The 24,798-nt window shown below is 42.7% G+C and overlaps 1 protein-coding gene across 1 annotated transcript in view; it reads left to right on the forward strand.

Annotated features, from left to right (window-relative positions):
* Positions 1 to 24,798, forward strand: part of EPHA10 (EPH receptor A10) — a 1,119,172-nt gene that overhangs the window by 843,504 nt on the left and 250,870 nt on the right. Inside the window, exon 7 of the mRNA XM_073562411.1 lies at positions 12,854 to 13,019. Within this exon, the coding sequence (XP_073418512.1) occupies positions 12,854 to 13,019 (166 nt within the window). The remainder of the gene's footprint in view (positions 1 to 12,853; positions 13,020 to 24,798) is intronic.

Genomic DNA, 24,798 nt, shown 5'->3' on the forward strand with positions numbered 1-24,798 from the left:
GAAATGGGGATGAGTGGAAAACAGCCTTTAACACACCTCTTGGTCATTTTGAGTACCTTGTGATGCCGTTTGGGTTGAGTAACGCGCCCGCCGTGTTCCAACACTTTGTGAATGATATATTCAGGGATATTTGTGGGGTATATGTAGTGGTTTATTTGGATGACATCCTGATTTACTCCGCTGATGTTCTTACACACGTGCAACATGTCCGTTCTGTACTCCAGAGACTTAGAGAACATTCTCTATACGCCAAGTTGGAGAAATGTGTTTTTATGGCTGAGGAGGTACAATTTTTGGGGTACATGATTTCTGCCAAGGGGTTTCGCATGGATCCTGCCAAGATCTGACCCATTAGAGAATGGGTACAACCTAAAACTCTAAAAGCGCTGCAGCGATTCTTGGGATTTACTAATTACTACCGTAAATTCATCAAAGGCTTCTCTGAGATCGCCAAACCGCTCACGGATCTGACCCGGAAGGGGGCTGACGTGGTTAATTGGAAGCCAGAGGCACTTCAGGCATTTTCTGTTTTAAAGGAGTGTTTTTCTGCCAACCCAATATTAATTCAGCCTGATCTAGATCGCCCCTTTGTGGTAGAGGTTGATGCCTCTGAGGTTGGGGTAGGTGCAGTGCTTTCCCAAGGCACTGCCTCTCTCACTCAACTCCGTCCATGTGCCTTCTTTTCCCTAAAATTCTCCCCTACTGAGAAAAATTATGATATAGGGAATCGGGAATTGTTGGCCATAAAGTGGGCCTTCGAAGAATGGCGCCACTTTCTCGAAGGTGCTAAACACAAGGTTACCGTGATCACAGATCACAAGAACCTGACCTACTTGGAGTCAGCTAAAAGACTGAATCCTAGGCAGGCCAGGTGGGCCTTATTTTTCTCAAGGTTTAACTTTGTGATCACTTTTCATCCAGGGACGAAAAATGTAAGGGCTGATGCCCTCTCTCGAAGTTTCTGCCCCTCACAGGCTGAGGACTCGGAACCAGTCCCAATACTGGCCAATGGGATCGTCGTGTCGGCCGTGTCTCTGGACCTTCTGGAGGAGATCCGTAGATCCTCAGAACAAGTCCCGGACACGACGCCCCCCCAGAAATTGTTCGTTCCGGCCCCGTTGCGTCTACAAGTTATGAAAGAGTCGCATGACTCTGTCCTGGCAGGCCATCCTGGTGTTAATAATACAGCCAGACTAGTGACCAGGAATTTTTGCTGGCCGACGGTGGTTAAGGACTGCAAGGATTACGTACTGGCTTGCGAAACTTGTGCTCGTGCTAAGTCCCCCCATAATCGGCCTGCCGGCTGGCTCCAGTCCTTGCCTGCCCCAGAGAGTCCATGGACCCACATCTCCATGGACTTCATTACTGACTTGCCACCCTCAGAAGGGAAGACATGTATCTGGGTGGTGGTAGACAGGTTCAGTAAGCAGTGCCATTTTGTTCCCCTGTCTGGACTACCTAATGCAGAAACGCTGAGTAAATTGTTCGTTATTCATGTAATACGACTGCATGGCGCCCCGGTGAATATCGTGTCCGACTGAGGAACCCAGTTCGTTTCTAAATTCTGGAGGGCGTTCTGCAAACGGATTGGCGTTGAATTATCCTTCTCCTCCGCTTACCACCCTGAGACCAATGGTCAAACTGAGCGCACTAACCAGGGCCTAGAACAGTATCTCCGCTGTTATGTTTCGGAACATCAATCTGATTGGGTGGAACATCTCCCGTTAGCCGAATTCGCCCTAAATAACCAATACCAAGAATCCATCAAAACCACCCCGTTCTTCTGTAATCTTGGTTTACACCCACGTTTTGGTTCATTTTCGGCTAAGATGTCGGACCTCCCGGGGGTAGAGAAATCCATACATCACTTAAGGACCATCTGGTCAGAGGTGAACTCAAACTTGAAAGGCTCCCAAGTCAGACAGGCTTCGGCGGCAAATAAACGGCGGTCCAAGGGGCTGCACCTGGGAGTTGGGGACAAAGTTTGGCTGTCTACCAAGAACATTAAACTTAAGGTACCATCTGCCAAACTGGGCCCCAGATTTATTGGTCCCTATGAGATTTTGGAGGTAATTAACCCGGTAGCCTTTCGCTTAAAGCTCCCTCAGTCCTTCAAAATACCCAACGTTTTCCACAAATCCCTCCTAAAAATGTACCGCTCCCCAATTCAACCTGTCCAGTCCCCTCCTCCTCCAGTTTTGGTCAAGGGTACCTTGGAGTACGAAGTCCAAGGTATCCTTGATTCCCGTTTAGTGAGAGGGTCCGTGCAATACTTAGTGCATTGGAAGGGCTACGGCCCAGAGGAGAGGTCCTGGGTCCCCGCTGGTGACATCCATGCCAAGGGGTTAATTAGAAGATTTCACCTCCTTCACCCTGACAAACCGGGTTTTGAGGGTCCGGAGGCCCCTCTTAGAAGGGGGGGTACTGTCACGTCGCAGCCAGACTCAGGGCCTGCTGTTCCAGCGTCGGCCACTAGGAGGCGCCGGATGTCACTGCCAGACTCAGGGTCTGCAGTTCCGGTCTCGGCCACTCGGGGGCGCCGGACCGTCACGTCGCCGTCGGACTCAGGGACGGCTATTCCTGCCTCAGCCACTGGGAGGCGCCGTGGTTCGCTCCAGGGTGAGGGTGGTGGCAGAGAGGGGGCTCCTGCGCAGGCATCTGGTGGGCGCAGGCTCCGCCCCTCTGTCAGTCATGTAGGGCTTACTGCATGTCCATCTGGCCTGGTCCGGGGGCGGTCCTGGTTACATCATCGGGCCGGGAACCTGTGAGGGAGGACCTGATCCCTCAAATACCTGGGGACTGGTCTTGCAAGCCGCCGGATATATTCTTGGTTCCCCTGCGTGTTACTGTGTGAATTGCTATAGTGTATACTCTGACCTCAGCCTGGATTCTTGACCATTCTATTGCCTGCCGTTTTTGTACCTCCGCCTCTCTTCCGACTTTTTGACGCTGACCTTTGCTTGGATTCCTGACTCTCCTTCTGCCTGCTGATTCTGTACCTCGCTGCCCTCCTGGTTTTACTGACCCTGGCCTGGACTTTTGACTCTCCTTCTGTCTGCTGATTTTGTGCCTCTGCGGCGCCCTGGTCTCAGACTCCTGCATCCTGACCTTGATTACGGGTTTTAGTTTTGACCCCTTGGTGGCCGTCCTGCTCTGGTCCACTGCTAATCTAGACAGCTACCTCCTGGGCCTTGCTACAATTCCAGATCCCTGTATAGGGGTTAAGGGTCTCGGGGTTACTCGGGGTGCTGTCCCCACTGCAGCCCAGATTCGCAGACAGCCGTCACACCTACAATAGAATAGGAAGTCAGGAAGGCAACAAATACTTTTTCTCACCACGGTATGTACTGTGTGTATATATATATATATATATATATATATATATATATATACCATGAGGGCAGAGCAAAGTACTGCAGTGCACAGGCACCGGGAAAGGTCAGAGAGGAACAGCACCTGCGCACTGCAGTAATTTGCTCTGCCATCAACAGGGCAGATAATTATGCCTGCACAGGCCTACAACACCAGGCAAGCAGGAGGTCGACATCACTTGAAGATGGGAGGCACCGGACCCGGACTGCGACACCCATGGGACCAGACTACACAGGAATGCCCCCCCGGGTGAGTATCATAAAACTTGTTTTTCTTCTTTTGCAGTTCGGATTGGGGGCTTATCTACAGCATTATAGAATGCTATAAATAAGTCCTGAAGGGTGGTGGCTGCATCCTATAGCGGCAAAAAGAGGTGACATTTTCCCTTTAAATGCTGTTTAGAATCTCTGACAATGGAATTTAATGGGGTTGTCTGGTGTTAGGCTTCAAGTCTGCAGTCTCTCAATGTGACTGCAGACTTGTGAATCCTCACAGTGCATGCACAGCGCAGGATTTTCCGTTGATGCGTAAGCAATCATGTGACCACAAGAATCCAATTTGTAAGCTTCCTAGCAGGGCCCTCACTCCTCTTGGTATCTGTTAATTATGTGATTACTGTTATTCTGTAATGTCTTTTATTATCTGTACAAGTCCCCTCTAAAATGTAAAGTGCTGCAGAATATGTTGGCGCTATAGAAGTAGAATTATTATAATTTTCATACTTCTGGCCAAATTTTGCTGAATGTGTCTGGCCTATCTTATTACACATACAGTGAATGAAGCCGCGCACGTCCAGTCAGCACGTGACTGCATGTATGCCTATTGCATACTTGCAGCAGCACTCCCCAACTCCTGGGGCCAGCACCGGAGGATCCTCACAGTGCCAGAAACCAGCCACGCCCCCCCTAAAGCAAAATGTAAATCACTTGTAGATGCAGCAGTGCTGAGGAGTGCTGCAAAAGGCAACTCAACAAGATGGCCTGACACAAAGAGATGCCGCAAGGTGACTATGGTGAGTAGGGCGGTGCTGAGGATGTATGCGAGTTAACGCCGTGATAGTGCCTTTTGTGTACTAAAAGTTTGATGTACAGGCATTTATATTTTTGCACCAAATTCATTATGACTTTTGTTACAATTTTGTCCTAGTTTTTTTCAGCCCAATGTAATTTTTTTCTAGATTTGCTTTAAGGGCTTAGTTTTTGTTATTCAAATATTTTAAGGTAATTCAACATTTCAAACTCTTCAAAATGTTGTAAAATATTTGAGATATTTTAATTATACATACTAGTGGAGTGCACAACCTATTTTTTTTTGCATTTGAAGACTAACTTGTGACATTATAAAACTTATTTAATGATTTGCAACATTTTACTAAAAATAGATGCAAATAAAAGCAAAAAAATTTAATTTGAATATTAGTCAAATTCATCATTGCATGCCATTTTGATGAATTTGGCTCAAAATCCACCAGATAAACTAAAAGCAAAATAAAAAAATACATAAAAAGGTGCAAATGATGAGTCAGCCTCCAGATTTATCCTGTAATGCCAAAGAATATCCTTGCAAGTGTAACAAGGGTGACCAGGGGAGGGTAGTCAGATCGGGTTCTTAAAGGCTCAGTACAGGAATAGAGCCAACTGAGCCAACTGTCAGCGAGCAGTCTCCTGGTCCCTTGTGCATAGACAGTTGGTACCAACACAATCTTCCTTACGACGTGCCTTGTTCTTGCTCCAGCCGAAACAGAGGCAGAAGAGTCAACCATTGTCCAACGGAGAAAACAACTTGTTTAATGTAACAGGATTTAAATAATAAAGCAACAAAAATACAGCACTGGAATCCTGATCTCTCCCTGATGCTGGCTACATCCGTACCCACATTGGCTGCAGAAGCTGGAGATCACAAAAATCCACATGCTGGAATCTGGGTGCCTAAGACCCCTTCAACATGGGTTTCTCCTGAAGTCCTGGAGACTCGTGGTGCAGTCCTTTACCCTTATTATGTAGTCCTTCAGAATCCAGGGCAACAGTTCTCTCCTGTCCGGAGGCAAGGCAGTGCCCTGGTCATATACGCCTGCCCTGTTCAATGATCTGGGCAGTTCTGGAGGGAAACAGCAGTTTCCTGTGGCCTTGCTGCTGCTGCTGGCCCAGCACCCTGTTAACTATTACTGTCCCAACTCTTAGGACATTTAAGGAGCACACCACATTAGCACAGCAGACAGATTGACCCAATAACATGACATAACACATCATAATACAGATACAGCATATACATTATATTACATGACAATGCAGGAAACACATAAAATACATTGCAAGGGTATAGCATAGGGACATAGACAGTGCATTAGGGGAACCACACAGCAAGTAGGAGAGAGTGCACCAGAGGGGTCCTGACACCTCCTTACACTATGAAAAGAAGTAGAAGGCAAGAAGATGAATGCATTCTGTGGTTTTGCTCCTGGTTGTAATGAGGCCACCAAATTAAATCATACTTTCCTTAGGAGGATAGCAGATGAAAATGAATATTAAAAATTCTTTAAGAATGTTTCCCATCTATTATATTAGCAGACTTTATGACAAAGGATAAGTTATTAATTACCTTTTTCTTTTAACTATGTAATAATTTAATTAAAATTATTCATTCTCTAACTTTGGCAGAAGATCAACTAGTAAATGAGAAAGTGAGGGGAGAGTGCTTAAATGCACTGAATTAAATGACTCTCAGGGCTCTATTTTCTATGCTTTACACACCATGGTCTGACACTGCAAAATACCTGGCTGATTAACACTATGGAGTATTTATCTGTCATGATTATAACTATGCATGATTAAGAATACTAAACGTAAAGGAATTTTTTGGATAACAATTTTGTAGCCAGCTGGTACTGCAGAGAGTCATTTGTGAAAGTCATATTCTTATAAATTTAGGAAAAGCTAAACAAAGACAAACTTTTTGAACAGAATCATAAAATTAAGATATCAAAGTCATATTTTAATATTACAATAATATAAAAATCATGTAAAATTATAAAAATGTATATTGTGGTACCATGTTAGCCAGAAAAATCTATGTCAATACTTTCATACCCAAAAAAGACAACAGTATTTTAACAGTGATATCTTTATTGGCTAACCAGAAAAAAATATGCCTTCATCAGGCAGGTGTTCACATGAATTAGTGAGACAAGAATATAACATTTAAGAGATGTTCCAGCAAGACATTTGCACATGGTATGGATGGGGTGATGCCTCCTAAAGATAAGTCAAGTTATAAAATTAAGAGTTTGAGAGTAATGGCTAAGTGATCTGCAGACAGTCTAGTGGAGGTGGGAAATGTGTCCATGTAGTGAGTCATAAATACAGGTGTTAGATTAAGTCCTATTATCACAGACCTGAACATTTTTATCCACTTGAATTCTCAGTGTCATGCCTCGGTTTTGGGACTAGAGCCGCTGGCCTCTTGCTGCATGGTAAGTTTCCCTCTCTGCTGAGCCATAGCCTGTTTGGTCTCTGTCCAACTTCTGATGGTTCTTTTATCTTTTCTTTCTTTTCTTTACTTTGCTTTTAATCAAGTGTCTCCCACTTCCCTATTTTTTTCTGTCTTATCACTTCTTGGGAGGGTCGATTTTACTCACCTTGCACCTGCCTTTTTGTTGACTATACTTCAAGATAGATGGTGTTTGGAGTTACAGTTCCTCAGCTAAGGATTATCTTTCCTGACTAATATCTTTTGCTATTTTTCCGGCTTGTTTGTGAGTCTTCCTCCACAGCGCCCTTTCCTTTCTTTTATGCTTAAAGTCTAGGAAGTTTCCTGGTATTCTGCTTGTTTTTTGACTCTTCTTATTGTCTTCCATCTTTCCTGTGTCAATGTGTTCATAGGCCTGTGCCTCATTCTTTGAATTATGTGTATTTCATTTTATAGTTGTACATTCTCTATAGACAGGGTGCCGTTAAGGACACTAAGGGTCATTTGACATTTAGCGGGGACACCATTACATTTACTTAGGGTGCTAACCTCCGCAATTAGACAAGGATAAATAAGTGTCAGATTAGGGACTTTCCTTGTCTGAACATGAACTTGTTGTGAGCAGATGTTACATCTTCCCTGGTTGCAGCAGCTCATTCTCCAGTGGTTCTCAGCATGGACAGTCGCATCTTGGCACTCTCCAGGTAAGAAAACAGTTTTTCCCCCAGACATGGGACAGAATGACAGACAGGTGAGGGATATTGTTGTTTTTTTATTTTTGTTTAATTACAGAAGATGAAGGATTCAGTGGAATTAGGCATTAGGTGAGTATAACTGTAGTTGTTGTTTTTAAATAAAAATGGAAAAGTGTGTTTTGTTTTATTTCACATAAAATACTTTATTCTGGCTGTGTTTATTTATCATACAACTATAGGATTAGTAATGCATAGGTGTCTTATAGCCGCCTCTCCATTACTAAGCTGTGGGCTTGATGTCACCTGACAATACAAAGGTGACATCAACCCCACAAATATGAACCCCACTTGCCACCACTACAAGGCAAGTGGGAAGAGCCAGGGAAAGCACCAGAATTGGTGCATCTAATAGATACGCCTTTTTTGGGATGCTGTGGGCTGCTATTTTTAGGCAGGAGGAGGGACAATATCCACGGCCCCTTACCAGCCTGAGAATACCAGCCCAGATCTGTCTGCATTAGCAAGGCTGGTTGTCAAAAATGGGGGGACCCAAAGCTATTTTTTAAAATATTTATTTAAATAATTAAAAATATCGGAGCGGGGACCAATTTATTCTTAATAACGGGCCTTTCCAATGTTGACAGCTCAGGGTTGCAGCCCCCAGCTGTCAGTTTTGCCTGGCTGGTTATCAAAAATACAGGGGAACCCACGCCTTTTTTTAAAAAATTATTTTCAATGAAGGTGACGGCTGATGAATATTCGTATCAGTCGCTCCTGCTCTCACTGTTATTAGCAGTAGCAGCAGGCATCAGCTGATGGGAGCAGTAGTCCTATCAGCCATCACCAATGACTGGAGGTAAACTTTATATTTCTGACCACAGCTGCAGGCTCATGCTGTCATTTGACAGCGTGGGCACCGTGGCTCTCTGACTGGCAGTGATGATTTTACCACCGATTAGGCTAGTTTCACACTTGCTTTTTTTTGCAGCGCGTTTTTCCCGCAAAAAAACGCATTGAAAAAACGCATACAAAAGCATACAACTGCTGCGTTTTTTTCAAGCATTTTTATGAGCATGCATGAAAAAAACGCAGCGTTTTTACGCGTTTGTATGCGTTTTTAGTGCGTTTTTACCGCGTTTGCGTTTTTTTCCAACATTAGGTGGCCCCTCACACTAACCCAAACCATGACTTTACTAACCCTAAACCTGACCCTAACCCTAACCCTAATCCTGACCCTAATCCTGACCCTAACCCTGACCCTAACCCTTAACCAAACCATACTTAACCCTAATCCTGACCCTAACCCTGACCCTAACCCTTAACAAAACCATACTTAACCCTAACCCTGACCCTAACCCTAACCCTGACCCTGACCCTAACCCTAACCCTAACCCTGACCCTAACCCTTAACCAAACCATACTTAACCCTAATCCTGACCCTAACCCTGACCCTAACCCTTAACAAAACCATACTTAACCCTAACCCTGACCCTAACCCTAACCCTGACCCTAACCCTAACCCTAACCCTGACCCTAACCCTAACCCTAACCCTAACCCTGACCCTAACCCTTAACCAAACCATACTTAACCCTAATCCTGACCCTAACCCTGACCCTAACCCTTAACCAAACCATACTTAACCCTAACCCTAACCCTAACCCTGACCCTAACCCTAACCCTAACCCTAACCCTAACCCTGACCCTGACCCTGACCCTAACCCTTAACCAAACCATACTTAACCCTAATCCTGACCCTAACCCTGACCCTAACCCTTAACAAAACCATACTTAACCCTAACCCTGACCCTGACCCTAACCCTGACCCTGACCCTAACCCTAACCCTGACCCTAACCCTTAACCAAACCATACTTAACCCTAATCCTGACCCTAACCCTGACCCTAACCCTTAACCAAACCATACTTAACCCTAACCCTGACCCAAACCCCAACCCTAACCCTGACCCTGACCCTAACCCTAACCCTAAACCCCCTTAACTAACCCTAACTCTAACCCAAACCCCTAAATTCCATGGTTAAAAAAAAAAACGCATATGCAAAAAAACGCATACATGAGCATGCCAGTGCGCACATATGCGCATCCATAGGCTATAATGGCCATTTTTAGCGCAAAACGTGCGCATATGTGCGCATGCGCTTTTTTGCAGGGCCAAAAAATGCAACATGCTGCGTCTGGAAAATACAAACGCACACCCCAAAAAAACGCAGCGCATGAAAATCGCATACATGCGCTTACAAGCGCGCAGGTATGCGCACCCATGTTAAATATAGGGGAAAAACGCATGCGCACATATGCGTTTTTTTCCAGCGCTAAAAAACGCAAATGTGAAACCAGCCTTAGAAGCAGTGTTTGCTGCGCTGTCATGCACATAACAGCGCAACAAACACCCGGCGTTCGGGGGGGCGAACCTGAGCAGTAACACAGACATACTGGTGAATTCCATGTTTAGCATCCATGCCCAAACAGTAGTTGTTCGGTATGGACACCGAACTTTTCTGTTCAAGTTCATCCATCTGTAATGGTGTAGTTATTAAAATATCTTTACATCCACATGCTTTCCATCAACAAACACATTGATAGGTTTCTTGTGCATATTACTCATGGTCATCACCTTTCTACTCTACCATGACTTTTTAAATTGTACCAAAAAGTTGCTGATTTTCACTTTTTGTTTTTATCAGTTTATCAACCTTATCTTTAAGCCAAAACCACGAGTAGCCCCAAAGCATAGAACAGATGTGAATCCTTCAATTTTAATCTTTGGCTCTGTAGGCTCCGCTAATGATTTTTCTTACAAATTTTGATGAAACATCAAAAAACTGACATATGAGTAAGGTATAACATCCCTTGCACTACATAATTATGTATTTTAGATGCTTTTTCCAACTTGTTCACAAGAGACGTGAAAACTTGAGATGTGAAAACTTGAGATGACACCCAGTGTACCAAAATTGAGCCCATATTTTGGCACACATTTATAGCGTAAAGGCAACTATTAATTGACAGAAATAAGCCAGTCTAAAAATGCTCCAAATTTATCATTCATCAATAGGACATTTTATTAAATTAAGAGAATTTTAAAACTATCTAGTCTAAATTTGCACTGTCTAATATTTAGAAGTATTAGTATATCTCTTAAACAGATTGACACTCTCTAGTCATGAGTGAGTGTGCACGTTACTTGAGATTTCCGAGCATGCTCTGGTGATCTCCGAGTATTTGGATGTGCTCGTACATTATGTTTGTGTCTCCGCTGCTACATTATTTGCATCTGCTTGACAGCCTGAATACATGTGGGGATTCCCTAACAAACAGGCAACCCCTGCATGTGTTCAGGTTATCTAACAGCCACAAATCATGCAGCTGCAGAGACACAAACATAATCTCCGAGCAGATCCAGATACTCGGAGATCACCAGAGCATGCTCGGAAATCTCAAGTAACGAGTATACTCGCTCATCACTATTGGTTATGTCTGGTACTATAACTTATTCACAACTGTTACTTATTCACACATACTCTTTATACACACACAGTCATACACACAATCATGCACACAAACATTCATACACACACATACATTCATACACACAGATACTCCTTATTCACACAGTCATACACACTGACACACACAGTCATACACAAAACACACACAGTCATACACAGACACACGCAGTCATACACATAGACACACACACACCGTCATACACAAAGACACACACAGTCATACACAAAGACACACGCAGTCATACACACAGACACACGCAGTCATACACATAGACACACACACAGTCATACACACAATCATGCACACAAACATTCATACACACACATACATTCATACACACAGATACTCCTTATTCACACAGTCATACACACTGACACACACAGTCATACACAAAACACACACAGTCATACACAGACACACGCAGTCATACACATAGACACACACACACCGTCATACACAAAGACACACACAGTCATACACAAAGACACACGCAGTCATACACACAGACACACGCAGTCATACACATAGACACACACACAGTCATACACACAGACACACACAAGGCAATACACACATACTCCTTATTCACACAGGCATACACACTGACACACACAGTCATACACAAAGACACACACAGTCATACACAAAGACACACAGACAGTCATAGACACAGACACACGCAGTCATACACACAGACACACGCAGTCATACACATAGACACACACACAGTCATACACACAGACACACACAAGGCAATACACACATACTCATTATTCACACAGGCATACACACTGACACACACACAGTCATACACAAAGACACACACACAGTCATACACACAGACACACACACACAGTCATACACACAGACACACACAAGGCAATACACACATACTCATTATTCACACAGGCATACACACTGACACACACACAGTCATACACAAAGACACACACACAGTCATACACACAGACACACGCAGTCATACACATAGACACACACACACAGTCATACACACAGACACACACAAGGCAATACACACATACTCCTTATTCACACAGGCATACACACAAGTCATATACACAAGACTTGCAGATGCCCTCTTGTCTAACATCTGGCTGTTGGCGTTTGGGGATTTTAGAACAGAACATTGCAGAATCCTCTTATCTTTTCCTTACCTTCTGTATGTAGTGTCTTCAGCCAGAAATATCTTTAGTACCCATCATAGTATCCATCATACTTCAGGAGTCCTTTACAATGGTCAGACCATTTTCTGAATAAAGAGCAGAACTATCTTAATAGCTTTACTCTGATTTTCAAGAACTGATATCCTGCTCAGTTCAAGCAGGTATATCAAAGCTGATCCATTTCGAGCAGATTAATGTACTTCTTTTAACTCTACCACATTTTGGTGCATCTCATTTCGTTATAACTGATAATAGCAATAGATAGTCACCTTGCATTTCATTGCTTTCTTAACTGAAAGTATAAATCTTTTCCCATCTTGTAATCAAAAACCAAAGTATATAACTTGAAAATCATTTGCGTTCAGATAACAGATTTCTTGCATCCTCTAATAATAGGGATTTGTCTATTAAAGGAATGAGTTTGGCCTGCAGCTGTTGAAAAGCGCTTGAGTCTTGGCACTGTGATATGTGAATCTAACTCAGTATCTTGTATAATGCATGAATGTTTAAAAAGCAGCCAGGTAGAACGGTACGTTTTACCAGCAGCAAAGGCAGATCCACAATTCGGGGGAATTTCTAAAATATAATATCTGTTTTTTTTCTTCATAGGACCAAAGAGACCAAAGTTACTCCACGCTAAAGACACCATTGACAGCCGTAACTGTTCATAACCTGAAGCCAGGAACAGTCTATGTCTTCCAAATCCGCACATCATCTTCTTCCCAAGATCATGGTAGTTTCAGCCCAAGCATTGAAGTGGAAACTTTAGGAGAATGTAAGTTATTTCGTGCAGCCAAAATACAATGTACCAAGGTTATAACATGATCCCCAGACTGTAGGTCCCAGTATGTCCATGTTATCATTTTATCTATATTGAGTGGCAGAATACTGAATAACCATTAGGTATCTCAAGGTGGGTGGCCTTGGGATGGAGACTTGTGTGTGTGTGTTGATCAGCAGTGATACTGCTGAGGTGCTGTTTCCATGTGTTTGGGAAGTCTCCAGGTAACTGGGGAGATGGACTGTGGTTGTTTTCTGGGCCACCATCTCCTAGAGGCTTCCTCAATGCCGTACAGAAGCAATATGAACATACAGAAGCAGCATTTCTTAAACTAGAGACTCCCCCATACCTATCAGAAAGCTGTCAGCTGAATGACTGTTTAGCCCAGGAAAGATATATATATCTTTGCACCGTGTTAGCCAGTAGATAGAAGAATATTCAGAATTGAGAGTCCTCAGTGGTTGATACCTTTTAATGGCTAATTGAAAAGATGGTAACACATTGCAAGCTTTCGATATCTCTTGACTCTTTGCACAACAATGCTGTACTCTGCATTATCAGAGCCATAGGCTGGCTAGCTTTTGGGGGTCAAGTTGCAGTTTTGAACTACAACATTAATTTTACCATATAGTGTGCTGAAAAAGGGGGAAAAAATTGTGAAAAAAATGTAATTCCTCAACTCTTTTAAGTGTTTTCTTTATGTGGCTTGCATAATGCAGTAAAATGACCTGGAAATATAATTCATCAAGCCAGTTTGATTGCAGCTATTTCAAATGTATTTTTTATCTTCCAGTGGTTAGAAACATTCAGAGGTTTGTAAAAAAAAAATGTGGCGTGTGTCACTATTTTCTGAGACCCTAACTTTTTTATTTTTCTGTCAGTGGATCTTTTTGAGAGATTATTTTTTGTGTGCTCATTTAATAGGGAATTTGTCAGCAGATTTCTGCAGTGTAGTCTGATGGCAGCATGAGGTAGTTGCTGAGTTGATTTCAGTGATGTGTCACTTATTATGACTGACTCCACCCTCTACCTTGATAGGCAGCTTACAGTTAATAGACAATGTTCACAGAAATCTGTAGTGTGGGCGGGGTTAGCTTTCTCAGCTCTGCTACAATGTATACCTAAAAACTCTGATTGTGTCACAACAGCTGCACCCAGTAAACTAAGTGCCACATCATTGGAATCAGAGTCTCTTTTCCTATATTATGCTGCTCTCAGATGAGGTAGGAAAAACCTGCTGGCAAATTCTTTATAACGTATGTATTAAATCATTTTATATTTTGATAGACTTGACTTTTAAGCACATGATGATACCAAATTTATTTATAATTGCTTTTATTTCCTTACTGTTACCATATTTTTAAGTCCCTTTAAGAGACTGGAACATGCCATTGAGTCACCACATGATCACATCGCTAGAGGGGGTAATGGGAGCTGGTGCATGAACACAGCAGCCCCAATGAACACCTTGGCATTCACACCATTTACATAACCCGGTCAAGGGATAACAGTGACATTAAATGGTTGCTTCTGTTTGGTCACTACTGTTACAAACATGACAGCTGTGTAACATAATCAGCATCTACTAGTATGGAATGGGCTTAGCTCCTGACCTTACTACATACGAGTACATCCTGACTTTCACGTGCAGGGGTAAAGAGCTATGTGGCATTAAACAAGTTTTCAAGGACTACGTAATTGGTGACCTATCCTACAAGATATGAAAGTTAAATTAATTAACCCCTTTCCTACAATGGGCGTAATATTCCATCCATGTGACCTGGGACCTAAGTCCCATGGATGGAATATTATGTCATAGCGATCAGCGGCGCTCACATGGTGAGCGCCGCTGATCGCGGCTGGGTGTTGGCTGATTATCACAGCTGACACCCGGCACAATGTGTCAGGGGCGGTCACGGACCACCCCCGACATGTTAACCCCTTGCACACCGCGATCAAACACGATCGCGGTGTACGGGGGGTTAAAGGGAAGCATCGGCAGGGAGGGGGCTCCCTCCGTGCTTCCCTGAGCCCCCCACAGCAGCGCAATGTGCAGCACTGCTGCGGGGGGCTCCATCGCCATCTTGGATTCGGGGACCTGCAAAGCGCAGGCATGAGGAAGTCTGCATCTATGCCTGTGACAGATCGCTGATCTGTCACAGAACAGTGATGTCCCCCCTGAGACAACCTAATAAAGTTAAAAAAAGTGTAAAAATATTTTTTAAAAAATCGCTAAATAAATAAAAAAAAAATTCCCTAATAAATTCATTTTTTGGAAATAAAAAAACAAAAGCAATAAAAGTACACATATTTGGTATCGTCGCATCCGTAACGACCCGCCCTATAAAACTGTCCCATTAGTTAACCCCTTTAGCAAACCCTTTAAAAAATAAAAATATAAAACGAAGCAAAAAATAATGATTTATTATCACACCGCCGAACAAAAAGTGTAACAACGCGCGATCAAAAACGACGCGTATAAATATCCATGGTACCGCTGAAAACGTCATCTTGTCCTGCAAAACACGAGCCGCCACACAGCGTCATCAGCGAAAAAATTAATGGCTCGCAGAATAAAGCGATGCAAAAATAATTATTTTTTATATAAAATTGTTTTCATTGCATAAAAGCGCTAAAACATAAAAAAACAACATAAATGAGGTATCGCTGTAACCATACTGACCTGAAGAATAAAAAAGCTTTATCAATTTTACCGCACGCAGAATGGTGTAAACGCACCCCCCAAAAAAAATTCATGAAGCGCTGGTTTTTGTTCATTCTGCATCCCAAAAATCAGAATAAAAAGCGATCAAAAAATGTCATGTGCCCGAAAATGATACCAATAAAAACGTCAACTCATCCCGCAAAAAATAAGACCTCACATGACTCAGTGGCTCAAAATATGGAAAAATTATAGCTCTCAATATGTAGTGATGCCAAAACTATTTTTTACAATAAAAAGTGTCTTTTAGCGTGCGACAGCTGCCAAACATAAAAAGTGCCATAAATAGTAAATCAAAACCCCCGTTATCACCCCCTTAGTTAGGGAAAAATAATAAAATAAAAAAATGTAATTATTTCCATTTTCCCATTAGGGTTAGGGCTAGGGTTAGGGCTAGGGCTAGGGTTAGGGCTAGGGTTAGGGCTAGGGCTAGAGTTAGGGCTAGGGCTAAGGTTAGGGCTAAGATTAGGGTTAGGGGTGTGTTGGGGTTAGGGTTGGAGTTAAAATTGGGGGGTTTCCACTGTTTGGGCACATCAGGTGCTCTCCAAATGCAACATGGCATCTGATCTCAATTCCAGCCAATTCTGTGTTGAAAAAGTCAAATGGTGCTCCTTCCCTTCCATGCTCTGCCATGTTTTACTCCCACATATGAGGTATCAGCCTACTCAGGACAAATTTCAAAACAACTTTTGGGGTCCAATTTCTCCTGCTACCCTTGGGAAAATAAAAAAATTACGGACTAAATGATCATGTTAGTGGAAAAAATAAGATTTTTTTTATTTTCACGCCCGGGCATTATAAACTTCTGTGAAGCCCTTGGGGGTTCAAAGTGCTCACCACACATCTAGATAAGTTCCTTAGGGGGTCTAGTTTCCAAAACGGTGTCGTTTGGGGGGATTTTCCACTGTTTAGGTACATCAGGGGCTCTCCAAAGGCAATGTGACACCCGCAGACCATTCCATCAAAGTCTGCATTCCAAAACGTCACTACTTCCCTTCCGAGCCCCGACGTGTGCCCATACAGTAGTTTTCTCCCACATATGAGGTATCAGCGTACTCAGGACAAATTGATCAACAACTTTTGGGGTCCAATTTCTTCTGGTACCCTTGGGAAAATAAAAAAATTGTGGACCAAATGATCATGTTTGTGGAAAAAATAAGATTTTTTTTATTTTCACGCCCGGGCATTATAAACTTCTGTGAAGTACTGGGGGGGTTCAAAGAGCTCACCACACATCTAGATAAGTTCCTTGGGGGGTCTAGTTTCCAAAATGGTGTCATTTGTGGGCGGTTTCAGCTGTTTTGGTACATCAGGGGCTTTCCAAACGCGACATGGTGTCCAATCTCAATTACAGCCAAAAGCGTCAAATGGCGCTGCTTCCCTTCCGAGCTCTGCCATGCGCCCAAATAGTTGTTTACACCCACATGTGGGGTATCAGCGTACTCAGGACAAATTGCATAATAACTTTTAGGGTCCGGTTACCCTTGGAAAAATAAGAATTGAGGGTGAAAAGATCATTTTTGTGGAAAAAATATGATTTTTTATTTGTACGGCTGTAAGTTATAAACTTCTGTGAAGCCCTTGGGGGTTGAAAGTTCTCACAACATATCTAGAGAAGTTCCTTGTGGGGTCTAGTTTCCAAAATGGGGTCACTTGTGGGGGGTTTCCACTGTTTAGGTACATCAGGGGCTCTCCAAACGTGACATGGCGTCCGATTTGAATTCCAGCCAATTTTGCATTGAATAAGTCAAACGGTGCGCCTTCCCTTCTGAGCTCTGCCATGCAGCGAAACAGTGGTTCCCCCCCACATATCAGGTATCAGCGTACTCAGGACAAATTGCACAATAACTTTTGCAGTCCAATTTCCCCTGTTCCCTTGGTAAAATAAAAAAAATTGAACCTGAAATATTTTTTTTGTGAAAAAAAGTTAAATGATCATTTTTTTAAAATATTTAAAAAATTCCTGTGAAGCACCTGAAGGGTTAATAAACTTCTTGAATGTGGTTTTGAGCACCTTAAGGGGTGCAGAATGGTGTCACTTTTGGGTATTTTCTATCATATAGACCCCTCAAAGTGGCTTCAAATGTGATGTGGTCCGTAAAAATAAAATGGTGTTGCAAAAATGAGAAATCGCTGGTCAACTTTTAACCTCCTAACAAAAAAAAATTTTGGTTCCAAAATTGTGCTGATGTAAAGTAAATATGTGGGAAATGTTACTTATTAAGTTTTTTGTGTGCTGTATCTCTGTGATAAAAATTCAAAGTTGGAAATTGCAAATTTTCAAAATTTTCGCCAAATTTCTGTTTTTTTTTCACAAATAAACAAGTTATTTGAATGAAATTTTACCACTAACATGAAGTACAATATGTCATGAGAAAACATTGTCAGAATCACCGGGATCCATGAAAGCGTTTCAGAGTTATTACCTCATAAAGCGACAGTGGTCAGAATTGTAAAAATTGGCCCGGGAGTTAACGTGCAAACCACCCTTGGTAGTGAAGGGGTTAAGGTCCTATACCCTGCTCCCACCAATCAGCTGTTTGCAGTTTCCGCGGTGGCCTCATGTACGAACCTGAAACACAACAGTTCTATCCAGTGGGTAATTGCTGCTTTAATATAAAATATTAGATAAAACTGCAATCTGTATGTCTTTGATGAACAGCATCTGAATGTTAGCATGCATTTATAAAAACAGGCAGATCTATTAGTATATATTTTAAGCTTTATTTCCCAGAATTGCAAACGATGTAGTTTTGCAGAAGCTGTAAAAAACAAATCTGTCATGATGACACAATGAAATTTTAACAACCAGATCTATGCTAGAATTTTTGTACAAAATGTTTAGTTTGTTGTTGAAACAGGGCACACTGCATAGTGAATAAATGGAGATAAACACATAATCTTCAGTTTACAATACAGCAAGCTGAAAACTGAGAAATAGGTGCACATCTAACATTTGTCTTGTAAAACATCCAGCTTTGCCATGTTTGGTTGAAATGAATGTTATACAGTATATTACACTGATATATTAAAGGGGTTGCATATGATTACAATATGGATGACCTATCCTTTAAATAGATCATCAACATCAGGTCAACTTATCAAGTATTAATAGGTTTGGTATGATGGAACGACACATTGCACAAAGTCAGAACACCATAGCTCTGCACACTATATAGTGGTCATTCTAAGTTAATGAAGTGAAGCTCATCCTTTATTGAAGTGAATTAAAGGGTTATTCTCAAGTTGTCTCTTGAGTAGCTCAGAGCCAGGCTCGGTCTGGCCCATAGGGGAACAGGGGAATCCCCCGGTGGGCCCCTGGGCCCCAACCTTACTATATGGATAGTACTTGTCATAATTCACTTGATTCACTCTGTACAGAAAAAAGTAGCATCTCAATCATTAACCAAACTACCCAGTTTATTATTATATAGAGATATAGGTAAATTTGTGAACCAGAGTTGTGTAATATTTGTATGCAGGTGAAATTGGGGCCCCCAAAGTCAATGTTACTGGTGGGCCCTTGGCACCCCAGTCCAACACTGCTCAGAGCTATGCATTTTCCTTACAGTCTGCCTACTTCATGACCTGCTGGGGTAGGCACTGCCACTTGACTAATAGTTCTGGTGCATGGCAAATCTGTAGAATTAGCAGAACTATAAAGCTCAGCACAAATTCTGCTGTAACACAATCAGTTGTCAGTGGTTTGTTCTGAAGGCTTTACTGCTATTAGAGATGAGCGCACCAGGCAAAATTCAAATTCACCTGATTGTGTGAATTTTCCTGGGAAATTTGATTCACAGTTTTAATGCCCCTTATTATGCTTGGGGGTCTCTTAAGATCCAAGAGCATAATAGATTCTGTGACCTTCGGAGAGCACATGCAGAACCCTCTTGAGGATTCCGGCATGAGTACCTTTGATAAGAAGATGCAGCAAGGACCAGATGGGTTATGGTCAGAAACAGACAGGCCAGAGAGATGACCAATTAGGTAGGTGTGAGGATTTTTCTTTATTTTGTTACTTTTAGACAGTCAGTTAAGGATGAAAAAAGTAGTGTCCAATGGTCGCAATATCATTAAATCCATGCAAAAGCAAATTGCAAACAAAACCTGCATATGAATTTTGGTATATTTGAGACAAATTCAATTCCATTCATATATATTCCATTTTCAACTGCTATCACTTTATTTACATATAGAGATGACAGGACATCCTAAACAACCACATGGGTCATGGTAGCAAGAGTTGTAATTAGAAGACCTGCAGATAGAGAAACCAATGGGGGAAAGTTGATGATTTGGAAGATTTGTAGCAGCATCTTGTCAGGAGCTGAGAGCGGAGGGAAGGGAGTTGAGCAGCTAACTGGTATATTTGTAGATTTGGTTACACAGAGTTTTCAGCTTAAGCAGTAAAGAACATATTAAAGATGAGCATATACAGTACGTTCAATCATCATGAAGGAGGTGAATATTTCTGAGACTGCATTAAAAGTAGCATTTTGTAACAAATTTGGAGAAATTACTTGTTAAATTACAGTGGGGGAAATAAGTATTTGATCCCTTGCTGATTTTGTAAGTTTGCCCACAGACAGAGACATGAACAGTCTATAATTTTAAGGGTAAGTTAATTTTAAAATTGAGAGACAGAATATCAAAAATAAAATCCAGAAAATCACATTGCATAAATTATATAAATTTATTTGCATTTTGCAGTGAGAAATAAGTATTTGATCCCTCTGGCAAACAAGACAAGTTGGCAAGCACAGCAGTCAAACATTTTTGCAGTTGATGATGAGGTTTGCACACATATGAGGAGGAATTTTGGTCTACTCATCTTTGCAGATCATCTCTAAATCATTAAGATTTTGAGCCTATCGCTTGGCAACTCGGAGCTTCAACTCCATCCATAAGTTTACTATGGGATTAAGGTCTGGAGACCTGATAGGCCATTCCATGACCTTAATGTGTTTCTTTTTAAGCCACTCCTATTATGATTGAGTCACCGTAGGAGGCAAAAATAGAAATGCTAGCTAAGTCCAGAAAACCAGAGAAGTTGGCAGCTATCGGATTGCAGACCCCTGAACCTATTGACACAACTAGCAGTAGCCGCGGGGGGCTCCTACGATGCCCTAGGCCCCTCGATCACAGCCGGAGGACTACATAGTCTAAAGACAGAAAGGGAAATCTAAAAGCCCCAGAGCAGACCCAAAAGCAAAAGGCAGCCCCCCAACATATAATGACGGTGAAGCAAGAAGAAAGAACAAAACACAGACAGAAAGATAGACTGAGCAAAGATGGGGCCCACGCTAGCTTTAGATAGGAAAGGACAGGAAGGCTGCTGTCTGCAATCCGTGAAAAACCCTATGAAAATAAGAGCCAACAACTGACAGTAAAAAAGGCCCTGAAGACGCTAGGCTTCAAAAAAGCTATGTCAGTACTCAGGAATATTCTGAAGACAGAGCAACAGGCAAAAGGAGATTCAGCTCACCCCAGCAGGGAATGGCAGAATCCAGAAAAGCAAGGAAAAAAAAAAACACTAATGCAAAAAGGCAAAGCAGAAATCTTAGCTTTAGATGAGCAGGAATCAGACTGGTTTCCTAGAAGTCCACAGAGAAATCACCCGCAGGCCAGAAGGGCGTCGGCAGCCTTATATCCAGTCATTAACTCCACTCAGCCAGTCATCATCATCAGCCTCAGGTGTCTGACAATCAGGCTCACTACCTTTCTTCACCAGAAGAGGGAGTTCCTCGGGCCTCAGTAGTGAAGGGGAAAATGAACTCACAACAGTACCTCCCCCTTGAGGAGGGGTCACCGAACCCTCAACCACGCCACCAGGGCGATCAGGGTGAGCCCGATGAAAGGCACGCACCAATCTTTTGGCATGAATATCAGAGGCAGAGACCCAGGAATTATCCTCCTGACCATAACCCTTCCACTTAACCAAATACTGGAGTCTCCGTCTAGCCAGACGGGAATCCAGTACTTTCTCTACCTCATATTCCATGTTACCTTCAACCAATACAGGGTCTGGAGGTGCAACCCCCGGAACAACAGGTTCAACAAACCTCTTCAACAAGGATTTATGGAACACATTATGGATTTTAAATGTAACAGGAAGAGCCAAACGAAAAGAGACCGGATTAATAATCTCCAAAATCTTGTAAGGTCCAATAAATCTAGGCTTAAACTTAGGAGAAGACACCTTTCATAGCAATATTTTTTGATGATAACCACACCATATCACCAACCTTAAACTGGGGACCAATGGTCCTATGTCGGTTGGAAAACCGCTGGGCCTTTTCCTGGGAGAGAGATAACTTATCCACCACTTGGTCCCAGATCTGGTGCATTCTCTCCACCACAGTGTCAACACCTGGGCAGGCAGAGAGCTCCACCTGCCCTGAAGAAAATCGAGGATGAAACCCAAAGTTACAAAAAAAAGGTGACATCAAAGTGGCAGAACTAGCTCTATTATTTAAAGCAAATTCGGCCAAGGGCAAAAATGAAACCCAATCATCCTGATCAGCAGAAATAAAACATCTCAAATATGACTCCAAGGTCTGGTTTGTTCTCTCTGTCTGCCCATTGGTCTGAGGGTGAAAAGCAGAGGAGAAGGACAACTGAATTCCCAGCTTGGAACAGAAAGTTCTCCAAAATCTAGACACAAACTGGACTCCTCTGTCAGATACAATGTTCTCAGGAATCCCGTGCAAGCGAACCACCTGTTGTAAAAACAGGGGCACCAATTCAGAGGAAGACGGCAACTTAGGGAGTGGTACAAGATGAACCATCTTAGAGAACCTATCACAAATCACCCAAATAACAGTCATCATTTGAGAGACAGGCATAGCAGAGATGAAATCCATTGAAATATGGGTCCATGGCCTCTTGGGGACAGGCAAAGGCATCAACAACCCACTAGAGCGAGAACACGATTTAGACCGGGAGCACGTCCCACAGGACTGCACAAAATTCCTGACATCACGAGACAAGGAGGGCCACCAAAAAGACCGACTCACCAGATCTCTAGTACCAAAAATACCTGGATGATCAGCCAAAGCAGAGCAATGAACTTCAGACATCACTCTCTTCTTCCACTGGTCAGGAACATACAACTTTCCACTGGGACAACGCTCAGGTTTGTCCTCCTGGAACTCTTCCAGAGCACGTCTCACATCGGGCAAGATGGCAGAAAGAACTACCCCTTCGCCTAAGAAGGTAGCAGGCTTGGTCACCACAGGAGAATCAGCAAAGAAGCTCCTAGAGAGGGCGTCAGCCTTGACATTCTTTGTTCCAGGAAGAAAAGAAACCACAAAATCAAAACGTGTAAAAAACAAGGCCCACCTAGCCTGTCTAGGGTTCAAGCGCTTAGCCGACTCTAGGTAAATAAAATTCTTGTGGTCAGTGAGGAACACGACTTGATGCTTAGCTCCCTCCAACCAATGTCTCCACTCCTCAAATGCCCATTTCATGGCTAACAGTTCCCGATTCCCCACATCATAGTTACGTTCAGATGGAGAGAACTTTCTGGAAAAGAAAGCACAGGGATTCATTTTAGATGTTACAGTATCCTTTTGGGACAAAACAGCTCCGGCACCAATCTCAGAAGCATCCACCTCTACCTGGAACGGAAGTGAGACATCAGGTTGCCGCAAAACCGGGGCGGAGGAGAATCTTCGCTTCAGCTCCTGAAAGGAAGAAACAGCCTCCGGAGACCAATTTAACACATCAGCACCCTTCTTAGTCAAATCAGTCAATGGCTTGGCAATACTAGAAAATTTTACTATAAATTTCCGATAAAAATTAGCAAAACCCAAAAACTTCTGGAGGGCCTTCAAAGAAGTGGGCTGAACCCAATCGTAAATGGCCTGTACCTTGGCCGGGTCCATTTCAATAGTTGACAGGGACAAAATAAATCCCAAAAAAGAAATCCTCTGTACTCCAAAAAGGCATTTAGATCCTTTGACATACAGGGAATTCTCCCTCAAGATCCAGAACACAGTCCGAATATGTTCCACATGAGAATCCCAATCCTTGGAGAAGATCAAAATATCATCCAGATAGATAATCAAAAATTTATCGACAAAATCTCGGAAAATATCGTTCATGAAGCACTGGAAGACAGAAGGGGCATTAGTGAGCCCAAAAGGCATCACCAGGTACTCAAAATGTCCTTCCGGAGTATTAAACGCCGTCTTCCATTCATCCCCATGCTTAATGCGAATAAGATTATACGCCCCCCTGAGGTCAAGCTTGGTAAACCAGCATGCACCTTTAACTCTGGAGAATAGATCAGAAATCAGGGGTAACGGATACTGATATATAACAGTAATTTTGTTGAGAGCACGATAATCAATACAAGGTCTTAATGATCCATCCTTTTTGGCTACAAAAAAAAAACCGGCACCTAAGGGTGACGAGGATGGTCTAATATGACCCTTCTCCAAAGCCTCCTTAATATAGGATCGCATAGCCTCGTGCTCGGGTACAGATAAATTGAAGAGCCGACCCTTGGGAAATTTACACCCAGGGCTCAGTTCAATTGCACAGTCATAACTACTATGAGGAGGCAGAGACGCAGACTCATTCTCACTAAATACATCATAAAAGTCCGCCAAATAATCAGGAACATCATGCGACTGAGAAGAGGTGGAAAACACCGGAGCCTCACTAAAGGCACACCAACAACCCCAACTCACCACAGACACAGATTTCCAATCCAAAACTGGATTATCAATTTGTAACCAGGGAAACCACAGAACAATAGTATCATGCAGATTATGTAACACCAAAAACCTGCAATTTTCTTGATTGTCTGGGGCGACCCGCATTACCACCTGGGTCCAAAACTGAGGTTTATTTTTAGCCAAAGGAGTAGCATCAATCCCCCTCAAAGGGACAGGCGTCTGCAGAGGTGTCATCGGAAATCCACAACGTTTAGCAAAATCCAAGTCCATTAGGTTCAGAGCTGCTCCCGAATCCACAAAAGCCTTGGCGGAAAATGTGGACAGGGAGCAGATCAGAGTAATAGCCAGAAGAAACTTAGGTTGA

The sequence above is a fragment of the Dendrobates tinctorius genome, unplaced genomic scaffold (genome assembly GCF_039654945.1).
Source record: "Dendrobates tinctorius isolate UK_male_01 unplaced genomic scaffold, ASM3965494v1 ptg000015l, whole genome shotgun sequence".
Classification (NCBI taxonomy): Eukaryota; Metazoa; Chordata; class Amphibia; order Anura; family Dendrobatidae; genus Dendrobates; species Dendrobates tinctorius.